Source organism: Mercenaria mercenaria, chromosome 10 (assembly GCF_021730395.1).
Source record: "Mercenaria mercenaria strain notata chromosome 10, MADL_Memer_1, whole genome shotgun sequence".
In the NCBI taxonomy this organism is placed as follows: domain Eukaryota; kingdom Metazoa; phylum Mollusca; class Bivalvia; order Venerida; family Veneridae; genus Mercenaria; species Mercenaria mercenaria.
The window spans coordinates 78885257-78909499 of NC_069370.1; the positions used below are offsets into that span (position 1 = coordinate 78885257).

A 24243-nucleotide genomic window follows, 5' to 3' on the forward strand; every position below is an offset into this window, starting at 1 on the left:
GCGTGCATTTCCACTTCCGTTCATGAATAGGCTCAATCAAACCAAGCCTGCAACATTCTCGTTTTTGTCGTGTTAAGCGACCTGTGAAGTTTCCACTTTTCTCTATTTTATTATCACAGCAGCGTTGTTTGTGTCGTGTGGCGGCCGTAAAAAGTGTCCCCGTACATTCAATCAGGGCTGTTATATTTCGATCTTCTCAGATTGTTCAGCACGACTTTTATGTGGTGTTATTGGTACTGTTTAGTTTCTCAACATGACCATTTTGGCCTAGGTGGTTCCAATACTCCCGCTTTCATAGCCTTGGGTATTGTATAATCACCCCTTGGATATGGTGCCTGCTTTTTAATTTTGTCTTTTGACAGTTTCTGTGATACGCAGGCTCCTTATCCTCAGATCCCCTTCTTAAATTCCAGTTTGTTTAGTTCTGCCCATTGTTTTCTCGTTTGGGGCCAACCCTTTACTTTTTCTAGGGACCAAACGCCGCTCTTCATAGAATTATACGCCTCAACACGTGTATCATTGAAGGTTCCATGTTCATCTCCGTTTGAATACATCTGCTGATGTCTCTAAATTGTTTTTTGTACTTTAAGCATGTTTAAATGTTGAGTTCTGCTCAACCCGGGGCTAGAGGGCGTGGACGGTAGCGTGCATTTCCACTTCCGTCTATGAACAGGCTCAATCAAACCAAGCCTGCAACTTTTTCGTTTTTGTCGTGTTAAGCGACCTGTGAAGTTTCCACTTTTCTCTATTTTAGTAGCAGTAGCAATAGCTGTTATCATTTGTAATAATTATATGCAGAAGTTTAAAAGCGTTAAGTTTGTAGTTCCATTCTTATTTATCTACTGAAATTTCAGAATTTGTATCGTCATGTTTGTTTGAACTTAGACGTTTCTATTATTTCAGTGGGTAATCACAGAGAAGGCATGTGTGGCATACAGCCTAGTACCAGTGGCCTTATATGACACGCTTGGTGACGATGCTGTTACTTTCATCATTAATCAAAGTAAGGTTTAGCCAATATTGCATTTAGTTGCAAAATGTTTTGGAATGGATCTCAGAGCTTAATTAAAAATCAACTAGAATGTCTAGTAGGCATCATTTACACATTTATGCATTAGATGTCTTCGCAGTGTAAAAAGGGGTCTCTATGGCTGAGAGGTTAAGGTCATTGACTTGTATTCACTTTCCTCTCACCTCTGTTTTGAATCCTGATTACCTCATTATATGAGGAGACCCATAATTGTGTCGGTGCGACGTTAAACCAAGCAAAATAAATAAATAAATCATCATGTGAGGATATCACCCAGTGGGCTTGCAGACTGTTGGTTGTTCTACCGAAGCGCCCAACCATGCCTGGGGTATTGCTTGTAGAGGCACATGGGGTCTTCCTCCAAGATTAAAGACAAGAAGAAGGCCATATAACCTGAACCGTATTGCTGAGGCACCTAAAGTAAAAATAATTTGTTCTTGGATTGAACGACTGAGCATCAGTAGGGAGAACAATATTATACACATACTTAAACTTGGAACTTTTTTTTCAGCCAATATGTCTCTGATTGTGTGTGATGTGTCGGAAAAAGTTAATAAAATACTAAAAATGGTCTCCGAAGGAGAGAACAGGTGTGTAAAAACAATCGTTGTAATGAATGGGATAGATGGGGTTGATGCGGAGCTTGCGTGGAAAGTTGATGTCATGATTGTGCCATTCCAGGACGCGCTGGTAAACATTTTAAACTATTTGTTTTGATATGTATAATCATAAAAGCTGCATTTCTTATTCAAATCACGCTTGCAATCTATATATAAAAATAGCGCCAAATCCATGTATGCTATATATAAAAATAGCGCCAACACCATGTATGCTATATATAAAGATAGCGCCAAATCCATGTATACCAAAAATAAGTATGTAACTGCACGGAATATTTCGCTATTTTAAAAAGACAAAATATAGTTTTAGTCACAATGGTACGGTGCCCCTAAAGTGACATGTTACACACATTTTTTTCCAATTAGGTAATGTGAGACTTTTTTTTATTTCGTTTAAACGAAATGATTTCGTTTAAACGAAATAATCATTTCGTTTAAACGAAATAAAAAATAGTCTCACATTACCTAACTGGAAAAAAAGTGTGTAACATGTCACTTTAGGGGCACCGTACAATGGTTAACTATCCGCTGAGATATTTCTTTGTTTATCTTTAAAACAAATTGAATAATTATCAATTTATTAACTTGTATAATGAATGTTAAATATATTCAGCAATTCTAAAGACATAAGGAAAATATTTACCAGTTATAAAGATTGGTGAAATAAGACGTATTATTAGGTTGGGAATGAAGAGATTCTGTCTAATATGTTTGTCTAGTAATAAAAGCGTGGACGTTATCGAAGGACCTAATTTAGATTTCAGTGTAATACCTCTGGAGTAAATCGAATTCTGAGAAAACATGATTCTCAGAAAACTGGATATTTGTCTAAACCAAAGTAACCTGTCGGTCCTGGCAATTCACTTCTTTATCTATGGAAATGTATTTTACAGCTCAAATAGAGTATTTTTCCTTCTTGATTCCAGAAGACTGGATGCTCAAACCTAAAACCAGTGGCTGTAAGTGTTTTTGTTTGTATTTGAATATCTACACATCCACCAGACTGGGGAATCTATATTTGAATCTTTGTCTCCCAAGCTGCCTCTTTGTCCATTCGAAAAAATTTATGACAATAAATTGGATTCTTATGAAAGTAATTTGTAAAAGGATTCATTATCAGATAACAAAGAGAGATCATAGTGAAGTGCACAAGAAACACATTTCTGTCTTAATAGTTATAAACTCGGCTTAAATTTTACTTAGTTTTTATGACCCTTCTTTAGAAATGGGGGAGGGGGTTGCGGGCGAGGTTGGGGCTGATAGGGGAAGGGACAAATATATATAGTGCGGTGCGTATGTGTTTTGGCCCTGCGTTCACAAAATCGTGTCAGGCCTGTAACTTTGTTGTGCGGTGTTGGATTTCAAAGTAAGTTGGTAGAAATGACCACCATAACAAGACGACGTGTCATGTGAAGAATCCAGAACCCTAGTTTTAAGATCTAGGTCAAGGTTGCAATAAGAGATGAGATATTTAAGGCCATTTCTCCGCTCTATAATTTTTTATGCAAGCATGCCTATTTAAATAACATGGCACAAAAGTTTTTTTTTGTATAAGGTTCATAACTTTTGTATGATCTGATGGATATTCAGATACCTTGGCACAAACATTCCCCATAACTAGACATTGTGCAAGATAAACCCATAGCTTAAAGGTCGCGGTTACCCTAAGAGGTCGAAGCATTTATGGCTTTAATTTTTATATAAATACATGAATATTTATATAAGTTGGCACAAATATTACCAGATAATGTGTCGCATGTAACACGAAGACGCCTAGCTAAAAGAATGTCACATTTATGGGTCGAAAAGTTTACTTCATTTGTAATTTTGTGTACATATATCGGTATTTAAATAACTTGGCACAAACAATCACCAAAGGAATACGACTTAGATCCTTAGCTCAAACCTCCAGACTGAATTCAGAGGTAAAACATGATAATAACATATATGTAATTTTACACATAGTGTGACTTAAGATTTTTCTTGAAACGCAGTTTTCACCTAGTTTTGCACTTAGGAGTAAAACAGTCCTAAGATTCTTTATGAAACGCACCCCTGGTCAGTAACTTCTAAATACATTGATGGATATTCAAATAACTTGGTACTACTTTCAGTATAACAAGGGGATGTAACATTTGATCATTTAAAGATAAATAAATGTTTACAGAGTTTTCTCTCTTTTTTCATTTCACAAGCACAGTATATATGTTCAATTGTCAATCACACTTCTGTGTCCTAACATTATATAGCAGGAGCATCTTTGTCCTATGGACACATTTGTAGTTTAGTTATATGTTCCGGTAATAAATTGTTCAATTATTGTAAGGAAATTGAGCCTAATCAGTTATTTCTTTAATTGCTTTACAGCCACCGACACCCGAGGATTTGGCTTTGATATGTTATACCAGTGGAACTACAGGTAGGTGTTAGCAGAGTTATATCCCCTTACAATCATCCGACAGAGAAATCTACAGTAAGTTACTGCACGGTAATGAAAAAAATTATGTTTTCGCGAGGCTTTCGGCTTTCAGCTAGCGGCATTGGTTAAAGCTAATCATGTTCATAAATTTCATATTTTTACAGTACTATATTAGTATGTCTGTCTGTCCCAAACATTTTATGTCTCGGCTATTACTTTTAAAACGATTTTATGAATTTTAATGAAACTACACACATTTAAGCATGATGATACGTGTTGCTGACAAGTGTCATACCTGTATCTCATGTCAAGGTGACAAGCAAGGACCCTAATCCTATTCCTACTTTATAGGTGGCAAGGACACTCTACAATACATTAGTTACTCACTATTGGCATTAATAACGTACTAGAGACATGTCGTTTTGACTTTCAGTTTGATTATCAACTGAGTTTACTTATACCACCATTTTAAATAGGCATTTTAGAGGCAGTTTTAAACTTGGAGCTAAACATCCTTGCGAAGTTTTAGGGTCTGTTTATTAGAAAAGTGAAATAAATTGTTCTTTTTACGATTGAACATGAGCTAAACATTGTTCAGATATATTGGTCGGTAGGAAAACAAAAAGCATTAAATTTTATCAATATATGTACAGTTTGGTATTTTTAGTGAAGTCTTTAAGGATGTAGGGATGGCAGGTGTTATTTGTACTTCTTGTTATATTCAGTTCGCTTTAATGCCATTTTCAGCAGTATTTCAGTTACATATAGAGGTCATTTAAGTTTACCAGTGTCCATAGATTACTTATTAGTATTTCCCTGTTCTCCATGAGTAATTGAAAATTTCAGCACGCGAATCAGAGGTGAAGGACAAATGAATTTTGACACGTTGTATTTGGGCAGTCATAAGCTCGTCTTTTCGGAGAATAGGGGTTGTATTCTACTCGCTCCGGCGTCGGCGTAAACGTTATTGGTTAAGGTTGTTTGGAAACCTTTGTTTTTCTTAGTTACTATTGCTTATATCTTACTTTAGCTTCGCATTAACATTGTTCAGTATGTGAGCAAAGTATGAACCTAGATGTTATACTTGGGTAATTTTTAAGGTTAATGTTTTTTCGGCAATCTTTGTTTTTCTGTCGTATCTTTGCTACTATTGCTTAATCTGTATCTTCACATAAACATTGTCAAGCATACAAACAAAGTATGTACAGGGGCTGGGTCCGTTATACTCAAAATCAAGGTCACCAAGGTGTAATACTTATGTTATTTTTAAGGTTAAAGTGTTTCGACAACCTTTGGTTTTCTGTCATATCTTTCTTACTATTACTTATATCTTACTGTAACTTCACGTTAACATTGTCCAGCATACAAACAAAGTATGTGCAAGGGCTGGGTCCATTATACTCAAAATCAATTGTTACTATTGCTTATTTCTCTCAAAATAATTTGTATATCCGATATACTGATAATGTAACACATAAGCACAGATAGTGCTTGACTCCCTTTTCATGTTGTCATTGCTAATAACTATTGTTGAATTGCTGTTGTGACAGGAAAGGCCGTACCGGCGACAGCAACCATCAGAACAAATCAACACCCTTTACAATATTTACAAATTTATTTAAATAAGATGATTATTAACAATGAATAGATATGAAAAGAAAAACAAACTGATTATAAGAAAGAAAAAAAAAAGTTCAGTATCTCTAGATACAAAAGTTCTTATACTTCCATTCTAATCTGACGTGACACAGGTCTTTAATGTAATTGTGAACTTTAAGTAGCACAAACAAAACAGATTTCTAAATTCAAAATACAGTCCCTTTAAACCGTGAATACGTTGATTCCGTGTTGGCTCCCTATGGTGGTAGGTGATTGCATCCCTGAGCTGACTTCAGAGGATAACAAAAATCATCGTCTTTGCGGTTTACGGCACAACCATGGGACGAAAGCTCTGCGCTGGGAATATCACATCCAGGCGAGTGAAGACAAGTGAACCTCGGGCATTGTACTTCCGGGTTATGACATCACCAGGAAAATCGTCTGGCGGAAGAAGCTAAAATATATAACATATGGTAAGCACCATAGCAAAACAAATAAGTCAGGGCATAAAACTGCTCCTTTGGGTACACCATACCTCCGTAGGCTCCCATAAATAATACGTGCTACTTATACAAAATATATGTGCTACTAAGTTCAGACGTCACATGATTAAAATACGTCACTTATTACTTCCATTATTACAAAAATTACTTACTTAAAAGACTAAAGTTAAAGTATGAGAAAAATATGAAAAGTATATGATGAAACATTATAGATACGGACATGATAAACTGCAGCCATTATTTACAACTACAAATTAACAAAATTCAATGTAAATCAAACGTTATATGAGAGTTGGCATCCATATAATATCTAATGCCATACACTACAACGGACATTAATTAGATGTGCTATAGACTGGCACACAATTACAAATTACAATAATATATTACAAACATGGCACTAGACTTGCCATATAGATTTATACATAACAATACAATGCAGTAATGGCGTTCCATAATTAACAAAATGTTTGACATAAGTTTTTGAAACAGTGCTTTACAATTATCATGTTACAAATTTCAGTACAAATTTTACATCTTATATAAACGAAACATTTTAGATTCCTCTTTCCAAATAATTTACAAAAGTCTGAAAAATTTAATAAATTATCCTGACATACTGAAACTAGCCAAAATCACATGCCGAAAAGTAAATGTTACAGAATTCTGTAGAATGAACAAAAATTTACCAAATAAAAATCGTAATGCAAAAATCATACAAAAATCTAACAAATAAATTTCTTACCTCGATCGAGCATAAATTTCTAGCAAGAAAATAATTCAGACATAGATTCGTCTATAATGTCGTAAGGTGGTGTGCGCAAGGCATATCTAGTCCAGTCTATTTAAAGGATAATGTCCCGCCAAATACTAAATTTCATGGGATTCACGGTTAAGCCGTGAGCTATGACTATTGTCATTTTCACGGGATTCACGATATAGCCGGGAAATCTAACTACTTTGGTGCGAATTTAAATTGACAATTTGAGGCCCATTATAGTGGTTTTGGGGATAAAAACATAAATTACTGAAGTTTATAAAATATCAACTTTCTTATTACTGAACAGAATTTAATGAAATTTACATGGAAATTTAAGTTATGAAATACAGAAAAACATGAGAGGTATTTTATGCGTGAAATCTGACATTTACCTCAATAACTCAAAAATTTACAAAAAGATGATGCAATACCTGCATTTACACTACAGATAAAATAAGGCCCGTATGTCAATTTGTGACAGCTGTAAATAATAGGATTTGTGTCATTTATGGACTATTTGGGTTAATTACAGTGATAGCTGGATCCCAGCATCACAGATTAAGTCATATACAATAGTTAAAAGGAACCAGATATTAAATAAAGCAAGTACTCGTTGTAAAATACTATGTATTAATTTTGACCAATCAGAACTCGTCCGTCCTATAAATAGCACCAATCAAAGCTCACGTCTGCTAAGGTATAAATAGGTAGATGGATGACAGAAAGATCAGTCTGTATCCAGCGATCGAAGAAGACACATCGAGAATTCAACTAATAATTTATCCCAGTACTTGATAAGGAAGTTATTGCAGCTACACTGTCAGTGCGGATAAATTATTAAAAAAAGACGTTTGAAGTTCATAAACTAAAGAAGAGTTGAGGAATTTCAACAAGGTTTCGAGCTAAAGGGCCAGCGCATAGGAGTTTTACCTTGAGTGTAGTTGAATGCTATAGACGATAGCAAATATAGTCTGAGCATCGGAAAGCTGAGATAGAGGCCCAGGGTTTGGTAATCTACTGAGATAGTAGGAGAGTTCCAGCTTGTAGACGGTTCAGCGTTATTGGCGAAGTACAGCCAAGGCATCGGGGTATATGGTAGTTAAATGCTACATGTGATAGCATATAGGCGCTGAGCATTCTGGAGTCAGGGCAATCATATGGAGTTGCAAATTCAGTTAAGATGACAGAGGCCGAGCATCTATGCGATAGGACTCTTTAAGTTATTGATTCAAAGACATTGTCTGACGGAAACTTCAATGAAAAGACAAGTCAAGTATAGAGTCTCCAGCCTTGAGGAGTTTGAGCTAATTATTATTAGCTGAAGATTGTTAGTTTGAAACATTTAGTGATTAGCCTGATCCATGAAATTATTTAGCTCCTAATAGAAATCATTTACGAATCATTGGTACACGAATCGTCTAAGCAAGGTAGTTAGAGGAAAGTTGTATATACGAGATATTTGGTCTCATCAGGTTAACGTTTTAACAAAGGACATTCTTCATCGTTTGTCAGCTAGTCTAAGACATAGTCACCTAAGTGATTGGACCCATTTCATTGTTCAGGATACTAAATGCGTAGGCATCTCCTTGGGTCATATAACTCGTATCCTGACAATATCTTACTGTAACTTCACGTAACCATTTTCCAGCATACAAACAAAGTATGTGCAGGGACTGGGCCATTTATACGTAAGGTCAAGGTCTCCAAGTTGTTGTACTTGTAATTATTTTCATGTTAATTTTTTTCGAAAGCTTCGTTTATAGACATATCTTTTGATACTTAAAAAAGATAATGGCTTAAAATTAAAATATCTTTATCATCATCTGTATTTGTGGTTACAATCCCCATAACTCTAATAATTGTATTTTATACAGATTTATGCCCCTTTCATACTTAAAGTTTTTTTGGCAATCTTCGCTTTGTGGATATAACTTAAGTACGATATAAGATAATGACTTGAAACTTAAAATATATCTTTATCATCATCATCATCATCATCAATGTAATTTGAGTTTAGCAAACTCTATACTTTATGTGCATGTAGTTATTTGGACAGTGTTTTATGATATTATCGCTCTCGCCTGATATGGATTTCCTCGACAGCGTATATCCCGTATCCTGTCACCAATTGCTTGTTGGTGACAGGATATGGGATATACGCTGTCGAGGAAATCCATATCAGGCGAGAGCGATAATATTAGAAAACGTGTAACGATTATATCTTGCCGACTACCTTTTACATCCTCGCTGCACTGATTCAGACAATTTTTATATTATAAAGGTACTTACAGTTAGAGTGCAGCCTGGAATCCTGAAATCTTCTGGTTTTCATGCTTTGATTATAGTTGATTAACATCAACCATAAAATGCAAAATGAACTGTATTTTGACAGAATCACAAAACAGAAGCTCATTTATACAGGTTATGAACTGGTTTTGAAAAACTTTTACGTTCCATATCCTTCGAAAAATCATCAGATTACACGAGGTCAGAAATGTCATAAAACTTCGGCTTTAGTCCCGTTTCCTGTTAATTCCTTTATCTTGCAGGTAGATTAAATGATCCTACAACAAACTGCTGTCTTACAAATGAGTTAATTCGATGATTTAGCTAAAACAACATTTCAACCTGTCAACTGCGGCCGTGCCATACAGAGTTACTGTTCTTCTATATAATTTCCACTAGCTTCACGAACCTAAATCGATGTTACTCATTGCAGACTTGGAGCGGTCTTCTGCGCATGCCCGAAAGTGATTATCAGTTGTAGCGCACGGCAAAAATATGCATATTTTTGCATGTCCGCATGCATTTAGTGTACAATATGCATAAAATACTGACTAAAGGTTAGGGTTAGTATCACCATGGTTACAAAATATATACATTTAAGATATTTTCGTTCAAATTTAGTTAATCCGGTATGTACCGGAGTCTGTAATTTATACCGGCGCTCCAAGTCTGCATTGAGTCACAGTCAACCTAAATTAGATAGGAAAAATGTGAGCGGCAAGAAAACACTAATTTTTTTTTATCTCGGAAATGAAATCTTTAGCTTGGGCTTATAATCTGACTTGTTTTAATTCACTACCCTAGCGTTGCGGCAGCCATTTTGTTTTTAATTAAAATTCATATCTGTAATGTACAAGCAGGATATGGAATGTATCCTGTCTCCACGTGACGTCTGTTGGCCAATAGAAAATGCAAGAATCTTGTAGGAGGCGAGATAAAATCAAATTCCATCAAAATAAAGAATGTCAGTACCCCTTCCATACTTGCTTACTTTAACCCCTTTGAGTAGTAGGGTCATTTTATATCTTGGTGTATTTTCCTTCTAATAGAGAGGTCTCTTATTGAGACATAAATTCATTTTACTGGCAAATCGCCGAATAGTTATGGACAGCTCTTGTTTTATTTCTGTTCTTGTCAACCTAACGGGGAAAGAAAGGTTTTTAGTGTATACGATTTTAATTTTTTTTTGCCTTGGGAAAAGACAAATTACGATTTCATTAATATATTCAGAATTCCAATCTTGCAATATCTTTAAAATTGTTGCGCAATGACATTAGCGATAGGCAAATAAAAAAAGTTGTAACATATATACGCCTGTGTAAGACAGGTGCTTTTCTTGAGGACAGGGAAGCGCTACTTTCTAGCGCTACTTTTTAGCGCTTCGTTGATCGTTAACTGCTGTTCCTCAGGTTGGAAATATCATGTCTTACACAGACAGACATGTAAGATTCTTATAGGCCTCATCTGAATATCTGGAAATCTGAATGTTTTATGTTCTGTCTTTGGAGCTAACTTTGTGTTTCTTTTAGTCATCATCATAAAACTTGTACTTTTTTCCAGGCAACCCGAAAGGTGTAATGATTACATACAAACAAGCAATGGCTCAGATTACAGGACTCAGTATCGCTGTATTTGTATGTAGGCTTTCTGATCATACACAATATATTTATGTTTTCATGAAATTTGTCTGCCTTATAATGTAGGGATAACGTATGTTTTTTTCGTATTATTACATCTGCAGAATCCAGAGGGATTGGTACCAACGATTTCCGGGAACATGCGCTAACGCTATTCTAGCATAAAACAACAAGTAAATGAATACTAGTATATTGTCCTTCAACGTCATCAAATTTCCACGAAATGCGCGATTAAGTCTACGTTGTTTTTTCACGTTGACGTCATTTCCTTTTGAATTCTCCGTTTTGGGGCCGTAATACGTTTACGCTTAGCCACGGAACGCGCAGATATGAAAAGGTGTTATAACAGCACGTGAGCGTGAGAATCTCTGTGTTAACACACGTTTTCTCTCCTGTTAAAACACCCCCGAAAAGTGACAATAACAGCAGTTTTATGCTAGAATAAGTCGCAAACGTTACCACGTCGGCTACTCTTAAACAGCTGAATGTGTTTTCTTACTTTTCTATACATTGTGCACTAACACATCAAGTACTGTGCATTCTGCAACATTTATTAAATAAAATATTTAAGCATTAAACACATTGTCTTGGCCTAATCTATGAAACTGTTATTTTTTTTAACTAGATTTTTTTTAACTAGATACTGGTATTTTTCATTCTATTTTCATGCAAATAAATCATTATAATTATCATTATGGAGATACAAAAGAACACATTTTTTTTCTGTGGTAGGACTTTAAGATATCCTGTTTAAAGTTGAAAAATGTTTATGACATTGTTTATTAGCTTTTTGTTTCTCAATATTTATTTTAGAATTATAGACTGTTTAATAAAAATGATGTACACTTGTCGTACCTTCCGCTGGCACACATGTATGAGCGTATAGGACAACAATGTCTAACATTGGAAGGGGCGAGAATTGGGTTTTTCCGAGGTGATGTGAAACTTCTGCTGGATGATCTGCAGACTTTGAAGCCAACAGTATTTTTCTCTGTGCCGAGACTTCTCAACAGAATCTATGATAAGGTATCTCACCTAATATTATGATAAGGAGACTGCTAAATTATATTCACCTTATTTCCTTTAACAACACCTGTGATGAATTAATACCTCCTAACAAACATAATTTTTTTCTTTTTCATGAGACTCCAATACAAAGTATATATAAACTGACCTATCAAGAGTAACTTTCCCTGAACAACAAACACAGTCCAGCCTTTCTAGTATTGTTTGCTCTAAACGTCTCTGAACTACTGGATTAATAATCACCATACTGGATTTACATTCACTATAAAAGACTGCAGTTTACCATGCTTGACAGACGTTTAACATGCTGCATTGACACTAACCATACTGGACTTTCATTCACTGTATCAGATATATGTTTACCATGCATTATTTAAATTCACCATGCTGGATTAACATTCACCGTGCTAGACTTGTATATTATTAGATTTGTATCGAGAAATGTACATCAGTTCGGCAGTGGAAATAATGCGCGACTTAAGGAGATATTATTCCGCGAAAGAACGAGTATATGGATAACCATAAAAAATTTGTCAGTGATGTCCGTGATTTTTTTGAAGTCGTAATATACATCGAGGGCTCAACGCAAAACTAGTCTAAGTGTATATAGAAATAGAAGCAGATAGAACAGATTCGCGTTGAGCCCCAGACATGTAGAAAGTAAGGTCGAAGGTCAAGTCCTACAGTTTTATTTTGCAAGATTGAGGTACAAACCATACATCATCTTAAAGGTCTTCAAGGTTGAATGAAGGATCAAATTCATTATTTATACCTTTAGTTCTTTTTGTTTTGATTTATATTTCTTAGCTAATATAAAGTTCTATGTTGAGCACTTTTTATTTCAATTGTAGTTCATGATTTATATAGATCTATCAGTCAGAAAAATATCAGAACCAACTCTGATATACTTCAATAGATATTTGAAATAACCGACCCTTATCCCATTGTACATCATACATCAATTTTAGGCAAATGCCAGTCAAAAAATAAGGGTGAATTCATTTTTCGCATTAAGTGGACTCTGACAGATTAAATGGTACATAATTAGCAATATCTTAATTATTTAGAATTAATTTTTAGTAAAACCTTTGTTAGAAAGATATATTCGAAGAAACATTTTTCAAAGTGGCGGATTTCCTGGAAAAAAGGCGCTCGCACATCTTTAATGGGAAATCAAGGGAAAATTTTGTTGCGGAAGTGATCAAACAGTAAATACATGTATTTCACATATATGCCTTTGTCATAATTAATGTATAGTAATATTTTAGCAGACCAATTTGTTCTTAAATCATAGTTGGTAATTTATTATTAACTATAGTTTTGGGAGAAATATTTGAATTAGAAGTATAAATAACAGGGCTTCATCAGTGCTGTAAGTCTCATTTTTTCTTTCAAATATGAGAGCGTTTCGAGGGCTCAGAGCGAGACTAGTCTAAGTGTATATAGAAATAAAAGCAGATAGACTATATTCGCTCTGAGCCCTCGGTTTGTTCTTTCGCGTCATAAAAGTTTTGCATTTAAAGGTTTCTGTATATGAGATGAGTGAAATATTTACCAATAACAGAATTTCTTCGTTCTTTGGATATTGAAGGACACTCATCTAAGTAACAAAGATACGCAATAAAATTCATAGGTCACCAGTATTAAAAAAGGAGTTGTCTGCCTTTAAAAATGACATTTGGGGAAATATTTTGATTTAATTTTGTAGACCCACGCAACCACAGAATCCACAAAAAATTCCCCTCATGATTATTATGGTTTTCACACGAGGATTAATGATTTGTAATTGAAAAGTTTGGACTTATTTTTAAATTTATTCTAATATTTACAGGTCATGGCTGGTGTTAAAGGCAGCAAGTTAAAAGTTATGTTGTTTAACTGGGCCATAGCTTCCAAGGAAAATGAACTGAAACAGTAAGTTACTTCTACTGTAATTGTTTTACACGAAGGAAAGTATGTAGCCTTGAAAAGGTTATTATAATGCCTCATGTAATGATATTGTTACTGAAAATGTGGATCAAGCAGTAATTTAGTATTCTCAGTGGTGATCCCCCTGTTTATGACCTACTGGCCGTAGGAAGGTAATAATATGGTGCTTACAGTTTTTATGCTCAGCTGTTAACAATGTGGGGTTTTGGATGCATACAGTGAGTGAGTTGGGTTTTACGGCGAATCGACACAAAATGGTCATATATCGCCGAGAAGAAGTCATATTGCAAACGCCAACTGTAAAGCATAAACATTGATGTAAAAATGTAAAGCATACCCAAAAACATCAATGTAAAAATGTAAAGAACACTATGAGTAATGTAAAACATATCTAAAAACATCCATGTAAAAATGTAAAGGATATCTAAAAACTGTTATGTAAAAATGTTTATACGTGTGTGTTAAAATATCAGCTGCAAATATAATAACATTGCAATTTGTAAACAAAAATACGAAATGTTAGATTTTTTTACATATTCCTATCTGCTTTAAAAACGATAAAACATTTCCGATTGAAACGTTTTCAAATAACTCTTTCAAAGATTGGACGTCATAATATGTACCGCGCTGTATAGCAAAGTCCACACAGTCGATTAGAATGTGTTTAATAGTTAGCGGTGTTTGACATGGTACACATTCGGGTTGATCTTCTTTATTCAAAAGGTAAGAATTAGTCAAACGGGTATGAACTATTCGACAGCGAGAAAGAACAACTTCCTCCCTGCGAACAGATCTGTTCCCTTGGTGACATTCCCCTAGAGTAGGTTTGAATTGGCTTTCATGAAGTTTATTGAATGAAGCACTGTTCCATGACGATTGCCATTTAGATAAAATGTATTTATTTATATTGGGCCTAAAATCGGTATGTGGTAATTTCAAATTAGATTGTGATAATAAAAGGGATTTCTTTGCTGCAATATCTGCATCCTCGTTTCCATGAATACCAACATGACTAGGAATCCAACAAAATATAATAAACTTTTTAAAAGATAGTTCATGAAACCTGAGAAGAATATTTTAAATGGAAGGATTTTCCATATTTGGGTTATGAATTGACTGTAAAACAGAAAGCGAGTCGGAAAAGATAATCAATTTTTCACTATTTTTTTTATATAAAATTTAGAGCTACATCAATAGCTTTGGCCTCGGCTGAAAATATTGATGCATTATTTGGCAAACGTAATTCTGATCGATGAAGGAGGCTGACAGCAGCACAACAACCAAGCTGAGTAAATTGCAAAATAGTCCTTGAAAGTTGATTTGATTTCATGATATTTGGACTTGAATATTTCAGGGTTTGTTTCAGACTTTCTAAAGGCAGTTTTCAAATCGAAAAGAACTGTAGGGGTATGAATGGTCCATGGTGGTGTATCTGGAATTGAATTTTCTTTAATACTATCGAATTCAAAGTCAGTTTCATTCATAGAAGATTTTATGCGAAATCCAAACGGTTTGATTTGTTTTGGTTTTTCCTCATATGAATCAGAGTACTTTGGTTTAAAAATAATTTCATGAGCAGGATTGGATTTGTTGGCAGCCACTCTTAAAGCATATTGCAATGAAAGTTTTTCTCGGCGTGTGTAAAGAGATGGTTCGTTTGCTTTAGCATATAAACTTTCAACTGGCGATGTTCGGAATGCACCAAGAGAAATACGAAGACCTTGATTATGGATGGTATCTAACATTTGTAAATAAGATTTTCTTGCGATACCATAAACAATACAACCGTATTCTAGCTTAGATCTAATTAAAGCCTATAAAGTCTTAATAAACCGTGCGATCGGCTCCCCAATCAGTAATCGATATTACCTTTAAAAGATTCAGTGACTTCAGACATTTAACTTCCAAGTATTTTATATGCGGCACGAACGAAACCTTTATATCAAAGATAACACCAAGAAATTTTGCTTCATCAACAACGAATATTTTTGTACCATTTAGAAAAAGCTCAGGGTCACAATGATGTTTCCGTAATCGGCAAAAGTGGACACATTGAGTTTTCGATTGGGAAAATTTAAATCCATTTTCCATGGCCCAAGTTTGAACTTTATTCAAACACTGTTGTAATTGGCGTTCAATCGTACGCATATTTTTTGAACGATAACATATCAAAAAATCGTCAACATATAATGAACTGTCTGTCCCTGGTAACAAACATTTCACAATATTATTAATTTTGATGCTAAAAAGTGTGACAGATAAAATTGAACCTTGCGGAACTCCCTGTTCTTGCTCAAAATAGTCAGAAAGTGTATCACCAACACGAACTTTAAAACTTCGATCAGAATAAAATTGTGTTATAAATGTTGGCAGACGACCTTTTAAACCTATGTCGTTAAGATCATTCATAATACCATATTTCCATGTAGTGTCATAAGCTTTTTCTAAATCATAAAAGACAGACACTAGATGCTCTCTTTTAATAAATGCATTATGAATAAAATTTTCCAGTCGAACAAGATGATTGGTTGTGCTGCGTTGTTTGCGAAAGCCGCTTTGAAAGTTTGTAATTAAACCTTGCGATTCGAGGTACCAAACTAGTCTAGAATTAATCATACGTCCCAGAGTTTTACATAAACAACTAGTAAGAGATATCGGTCTATAATTACCTGGTTTCATGCTATCTTTTCCGGGATTGTGTATGGGAATAACAATAGCTTCTCTCCAGGAGTCTGGAAAAATACCAGTTTTCCATGTAATATTGTAGATTTCAAGGAGAATTCTTGTGGTAAGTGTTTTAAAAGTTGATAATGTATTTGGTCTGGACCAGCTGCAGTATCATGACCTTTGTCTAGAGAGTCAATTAACTCTTGATCGTGATCGAAAAAGGTTTATTGTAATCTTCCTCATTATTTAAATCAAAATTCAGAGGTTTGCTTTCTTTACTTGATTAAATGTTTTGAAATCTTTGGTCATAATTATGTGAAGAAGAGTTTTTTGAAAAAGCCAAGAGTATTAGCAATGTCTTCTTTGGTAGATGCAGTAGTCTGGTCAAATTATTTAAGATGAGAAACATTTGAAGTTTTTCCTTTTCCACTTATTTTACGAATCATTTCCCACACTTTTTTAACCGATGACCTAGAATAAAGTTTAGAAACGTATGAATGCCAGGAGTTTTTCTTTGCTTGTTTTATAGTTCTGCGAGCTTTTGCTCTAAGAACCGTAACTGATTGCAGGTTGTCTTTTGTCGGTCGAATATTAAATTTTTTAACGGCCGCTCTACGTTTTCGAATAGCGGTCTTACAATCATCATTATACCATGGTTTATTTTTTGATTTACCATTTCTTTAAGTTTTTGGAATGAACTTGATTGCAATATCTAATAAAATGACAGAAAACCGATCAATAGGATCAAAGAAATTGGCGAAATTCTCCAAAGACAAATCATTTTTGCCGAAAGACTGATTTTGCTGCCAGTCAGTTTTATTAAATTGAAAATAAAGAGGAATCAGCTGACGTTTGCTTAACAATACGTGATAAGATAATCGGGAAATGATCACTCCCATGTAAGTCATCTAGTAACCTCCATTCGAAGTCAAGAAAAAGGCTTGGTTGACAAATTGACAAATCAAAAGAAGAGTAGTGTCCTGTAGCAGGATGTAGGTATGTTTTGGATTTATCATTCAGTAAGCAGAGAGAATTTCTTTCAATAAAGGTTTCAATAATTTGACCTCTAGCATTGCTATCAGAACAACCCCAAAACTCGTGGTGACCATTGAAATCTCCCATCAGAATAAACGGCTGCGGTAGTTGATTGATCAGGTTGTCAAGATCTTCAAGATTAAGTTTAATTTTAGGAGGTATATATATTGAACAAAATGTTATAGGTCGATCCATAGTTACATGCAATGCAACTGACTGAATGGTAGTATTCAAAACAATTTCTCTATGCGGACGTGCCTTATTTATTAAAATTGATAAGCTACCAGAAGCCTTTTCTGAACTTTTATTGATAAAGTTATACGTTGAATTATTTTTAAAGGATATGTTGTCAGTTTCTGTCACAAGGTTTTACTTAAACACATCAAAGAGGGATTATATTTTGATAGAAGAAGGAGAATTTCATTATAATTAGCTTTTAAGTCCACGACAGTTCCACTGGATTATTTTATTCGACATAAATATGTTCTATCTGGAAACATGGTATTCACACTATTCAGTCTTCTCAGGCGAATCCATCCTAGTAATCTTTTTCTCCGTCAAAGGTTTAGGAGGTATGGCAGGAGGCTTAGACGAACGTCCATCCTCCTCGTCCTCCATATCTACATCTACTGCTAGATGTTCAAACCGGTTATAGTGGTTAATGACATCATTAGATCCCTTCCCCACTCCACCGGTATTTAGTTCAATTCTTTGTCTAGGTGTTTTATTCACCTTTGCCGATGATGAAGTACTTGTTGAATTGTTAGATACATTGCTTGTTCGTTGTTGTTGTGGCTTGTAATTAGGGATGTTTTGTATTGCAGCTGGAGCTTTACCTTGAAGATTTTTCTGTACATTTGATTGTTGTTTACTGGGTTCCGAAGTTGGGGCTGGATTTTGAGAAACGGTCACTGAATCTGTTTGAGTAAAAGCATAAATACACTGTGTTGTTTTGTTAGCGACAGATTTTGTGATTGATGAATAAGTTTGTGCGAGTGATGGAGATGTAAATCTACCATTGGCCATTTGCCTGGCTTCTGGAAATCCAATACCTTGTGTGAACTTGACATGAAGAACTTCCTTCTCGAGTTTCCACGTCTTGCAATCGCGAGACCTGGCTGAATATGGCTCGCCGCAATTCACACAACGCACTGTATAATTGCACTTGTCCTCGTCATGGGAATGGCCATCTCGACAGCACTTTGGGCAAATGTGATCACTTTTGCAGTTTCTCGTGTTGTGTCCGAATTCAAAGCAGCAGTAGCATTGAAGTGGATTAGGGATATAGGTTGTAACTTTTGTCATGAGGTATCCAACTTTTATGACTGAAGGAAGGAAAGGTATGCCGAAAGTAAGAATAAATCTGTTTGTGTTTATTTCTTTTCCTAATCGTTTAATTTTGATTCGTCTAGCAGCCGTGACATGTTGATCAGTAATGCCGTGCACAATTTCCGACTCCGAAACTAAAGCAAGATCAGGACAGCGGATGACCCCCCTTGAAGAATGCAGAGTGCGGTGTGCAATGCACTTACATGGCCGGTTGAAGAAGGATGTTAATTTAAGTAAAGTTTGAGCATGTGCTGCTTTTTCTACTCCAACGAGCAGACCCCCTTTGCGTAACTTTTTAACGGACTGCGGAACACCAGCTACACTTTGAATCGTTTTTCAATTACGAATGGAGAAGGAATTGTCATTTTAAAAGTTTCATCAGTTGACTGAATTAATAGAAATCTTGGAAATGCCATGTTGGACGTGTATGGTCGGTGTGAGGAAATCTCACCTTCCGTGCCATCTGAGTCTGTTTCGGTATGCGGTCGTTTCTTTTTATTGTGATTTTCCATGTTGAATTTGTTAAGATTCGTCACTCGCAGCCCCCACCCGCCGCGGAGTCAAACAAGGTAACATGTAAGCAGAGCGGATATCCAGCTCAAACATGTTAGGGATACTGTAGTGATATACTCGGCCAGGTATTTTTCAGTCTTGTTTATATCACCAGCTGTATTGCAAAAATGCAATAATGGGATTTAAGGGATTGCTACTTTACCCAACCAATTGACCCTAAGCCATCGCCTTCTAGGAAATAGAAATTGTAATATATATTGCCATGACGTGTGCAGTACTTTTGTGTGAACGTATTACGAAAGTTGCTGAAAGCCGTAAAATGTGACGAGAGAAGGAAAGTACATTTGATTTTGTCTGACGTTAATTTGCCAAAAGAAGATAATTGTGCATTGTCAAAAGGAAAAAAAAACAGATGCAATTTGATATGACGAATTAGAAGATTAGAAGATGTAAGAGTAATTAAAGTGCAATTTCCTAGGGCTTGGCATGACCAGCCGATTGGTCGTATCGGGCCAATACGACCGCCAAAAATGTCTAGATCGAATTAGAGGCCAAAAATGTGTGTTGGCACCCACACCCCGAAAAGGGGATGCACACATGTAAACAAGCATGCATCACCTCTCCGGGGTGCAATTGGGCACCTCAACATCCAAGACCCTCTTCTCCGGCTTACGGGCCGCCACACACGGCAAACGGGCGGCTCCATTTTCGTACCCCTCTGCATGGAGATACAGCCGGCATTTTCTACCACCCCCTCCCCCCCTCCCCCATCGCCGGCAAGGGGCGTGGGTGCATTGAGTACTACCCCTGTACGTGTGGATGCATACATTAATACCCCTGTCCGTGCGTGTATTCATCTGTATGTGTGTGTACATATCGTTGGCAAGACAATAAGTTTGTTGAGCATCGTCAGATTTTGAAATTACTCGGCACCAACGACAACAGTAACAAACAAGCTTAATGCTGTCATAGTGACATTATTTAATGGACACACGTATTACATTTGTAGATATATGTAAAGTCTTAAGTCTTAAAATATCATAAGATACGAATATAGACGTACACATATTTAACGTTATTCACTGTCCTGATAAAAGTATTATTTTTTTACCCAGTGGACGGTTCTACGTTGAACTTTTTATAAATAGATATAGGCCTACCTTCCTGAGCATAAAAATATGTAATAATATTTAAAAGAAATCTGAACAATATTTCTATTCAAACATCTTCCGCTTGGAGGTAGATGTAATAATAATAATCGTTAAAAGTCAGTTTTTATTTAATTTCTTGCCCGTTGGCTTTTATCAAAATATGATGGAACAGCTCAACTGTTTGGAAAATTTTCAGAATAGACATCGTGACGTCATTGCGCAATGCATGTGGTATTGAGAGGGAAAATGGGTATAATTTGATTAAAACCGTTGAAAATATAAAAGAAAAAGAAAAATTGTTTGACATGTAAGATCGAAAATATATTTCACTCATGAACATAATTTACATTTTCACGAGTGGCAAATTTACGGAAGAGCATTAATGCCAGATGCGCTTTATTCATGAACTCGAAATTTCGAGATAGAAATGTACTTACTCGTAATTTCGGGTTACTAACTCAAAATGTCGTGACATTCAACTATGTACGAGATACTAAGTTGAAACTTCGAGCAAGTAACTCGAAATTTCGAGTTAAGTAACTTGACATTTTGAGTTAATAACACGAAATTTCGACTTCGTATCTTGCCCTTTTATCCGCGAAATTTGAACGTCTGTCAAAAACTAAAAATGTAATAGACGACTTTTGATTCTTCGAAGTGGAATCTTCTATCCAACCATCCATATATTGTACCGAACATGTAGCGACATGAACATGTACTACCAAACATCAATGTTTGACTTATCCCATAGCCTCTAGAGCTACTCCAGGTTTCAAACCGTATCAAGAGATATATACCTTTATTTACATGTATAATATGTTCCGATGGTAGGGGCTCACTAGTTCGAAAACCTTCCAGATATTGACAAAATAGAGAATCATTCTAAGTTTGAATACTTCCCGGTCACCTTCTATGACCTCTCCTCAAAGTCTAGATCTATCCAGGTACCCAATCTTGGTCAGACTCACTACTACACATTTATGTAGGGTATTTCTACATTTCCTTACCATATGGGCTCAAACTAGGTCGAACACCCTCCAGATTTATTCATGGTTTAAATAGTTATATTTTTATGAGCAAACTCTGCACGGTCATCTTAATGATATGACCCTGTAGGGCTACCCGATTGATACACAAGGTACCTAATCTTGGTCTGGACCTATACATCAACGTTAACTATTGTAGTTAGTAACTCGAAATTTCGACTTATTAAAACGAAAATTTGACATTGTAACTCGATATTTCGAATTAGTAACTTGAACTTTCGACTTAGTAACTCGAAATGTCGAATTATAATGAAATAAGGCACTGCCTCAATCGGGAATCGATCAGACTTCAACTCTTTCTTCCCTTTAACACAAAAAAAAACAAAAAACTGTCTACTTGGGTGTTAACAGGCAAATTGTTGAGGAGCACAATGACAGACTTAGGGTGATCACATCAGCTCACATTGTTCTCAGGTGAGCTAAAAATCATACAAACTGAAAAGCTACTAGATAGCAACTCACTGTTAACAAGACTGTAACAGACAGACACACATGTAACAATCTATTTGCACCACGGCAGGGTAAGAGCTCAGACTAGGGATACATATTAGCGTTCTTGTGCAGGCTTGATTTTTTTTCTATTTGTGTTAATTGTAATTCTGAAATTACTCGCTCTTAGTACCAATGCTTGGTAAAACAAATCCTAATTTCGCGTTTATATACACATTACCAAGACTTGCATCACACTTTATTTATTGAATAAACTGACCACATGTTTAAGTTTTATCTATATACATATTTATAATGATCACCGATCACATAATTTGTTTTATCCATACATGAAACATAGCTGAACTGTGAATAACAACCTTTAATAACAGTACTGGATGTTTTTGTCAGGCTCTGAAATAAGTATTGTCAAAATATAGAAAATGTGACTTGCTGTAATCTGTATTCTACAATGTACCATTTCTCTTGCAACAAGAACAAATAAACAAGTGGGCCATGAAGGCCCTGTATCGCTCACCAGACCTATTAACCTAAAGATCATCAAGATCAACATTCTGACCAAGTTTCATTAAGATAAGATCATAAATGCAGCCTCTAAAGTGTTAGCTAGCTTTTCCTTTGATTTGACCCGGTGACCTAGTGTTTGACCCCACATGACTCAGATTTAAACTTGACTTAAAGATCATTAAGATTAACATTCTGATTAAGTTTCATGAAGATACAGTCATAAATGTGGCCTCTAGAGTGTTAACAAGCTTTTCCTTTGATTTGACCTAGTGACCTAGTTTTTGATTCCACCTGACCCAGATTTAAACTTAACCTATAGATCATCAAGATTAACATTCTGACCAAGTTTCATTAAGATATGGTCATAAATGTGGCTACTACAGTGTTAACAAGCTTTTCCTTTGATTTGACCTGGTGACCTAGTTTTTGACCTTAGATGACCCAATATAAAACTCATCCAAGATTTTATTGAGGGTAACATTTTACCAAGTTTCATTAAGATTGGGCCAAAATTGTTACCTCTAGTGTTAACAAGCTTTTCCCTTGATTTAACCTGGTGACCTAGTTTTTGACCCCACCTGACCCAGATTTAAAATTGACCTATGGATCATCAAGATTAACATTTTGACCAAGTTTCATTAAGATATGGTCATAAATGTGGCCTCTAGAATGTTAACTAGCTTTTCCTTTGATTTGACCTAGTTTTTGACCCTACATGACCCAGATTCAAACTGGACCTTGAGATCATCAAGATTAACATTCTGACCCAAGTTTCATGAAGATATAGTCTTAAATATGACCTCTACAATGTTAACAAGCTTTTCGTTTGATTTGACCTAGTTTTTGAACCTATATGACCCAATATTGAACTCGTCCAAGATTTTATTATGGGTAACATTCTGACCAAGTTTCATTAAGATTGGGCCAAAATTGTGACATCCAGAGTGATAACAAGCTTTTTCTTTGTCCTGGCCTGGTGACCTAGTTTTTAATCCAAGATGACCCAATATCGAACTCGTCCAAGATTTTATTAAGGGTAACATTCTGACCAAGTTTCATTAAGATTGGGCCAAATTGTGACGTCTAGAGTGTTAACAAGCTTTTCCTTTGATTTGTACTGGTGACCTAGTTTTTGACCCAGATGACCCAATATCGAACTCGTCCAGGATTTTATTGAGGGTAACATTCTGACCAAGTTTCATTAAGATTAGGTCAAAATTGTGACCTCTAGAGTGTTAACAGTTGTTGACGACGGACGGACGGACGAACGGACGACGACGGACACAGGGCGATCACAGAAGCTCACCTTGAGCACTTTGTGCTCAGGTGAGCTTAACACTAGAGTTGTCACAGGAGTGACGAATTATACCCCCACAATATGGCCTTATCACAGAACTAAGCCAGTGTCAAAGCAGCACTTTCTTGTGACCTTGACCTACTGACCTCAAAGTAAAACTTGACCTGTATTTCATGATGTGACACCTGTGTACCAAACTTTATCATCCTAGGCTGAAGGTCTCAAGTTATCATTCGGAAACGGTTCAACTGTTCAGGGTCACTGTGACCTTGACCTTTGATCTACTGACCTCAGATTCAAACAACCTGCATTTTATCATGTTACACCTGTGTTATAAAAGCTATGATCCTAGGCCAAAGCGTTTGTAAGTTATCATCCAGAAACCTGTTCAGGGTTAATGTGACCTTGACCTTTGACCTACTGACCCCAAAGTCGAACT

The 24243-nt window shown here is 35.7% G+C and overlaps 1 protein-coding gene across 2 annotated transcripts in view; it reads left to right on the forward strand.

The window, feature by feature from the left end:
- LOC123560138 (long-chain-fatty-acid--CoA ligase 1-like) overlaps positions 1-24243 on the forward strand; it is a 56636-nt gene that overhangs the window by 17109 nt on the left and 15284 nt on the right. For both annotated transcript variants that reach the window (XM_053516569.1, XM_053516568.1), the window contains exons 6-12: positions 904-1003; positions 1542-1720; positions 2577-2609; positions 4018-4069; positions 10778-10851; positions 11668-11880; positions 13712-13794. In XM_053516569.1, the coding sequence (XP_053372544.1) occupies positions 904-1003; positions 1542-1720; positions 2577-2609; positions 4018-4069; positions 10778-10851; positions 11668-11880; positions 13712-13794 (734 nt within the window). The remainder of the gene's footprint in view (positions 1-903; positions 1004-1541; positions 1721-2576; positions 2610-4017; positions 4070-10777; positions 10852-11667; positions 11881-13711; positions 13795-24243) is intronic.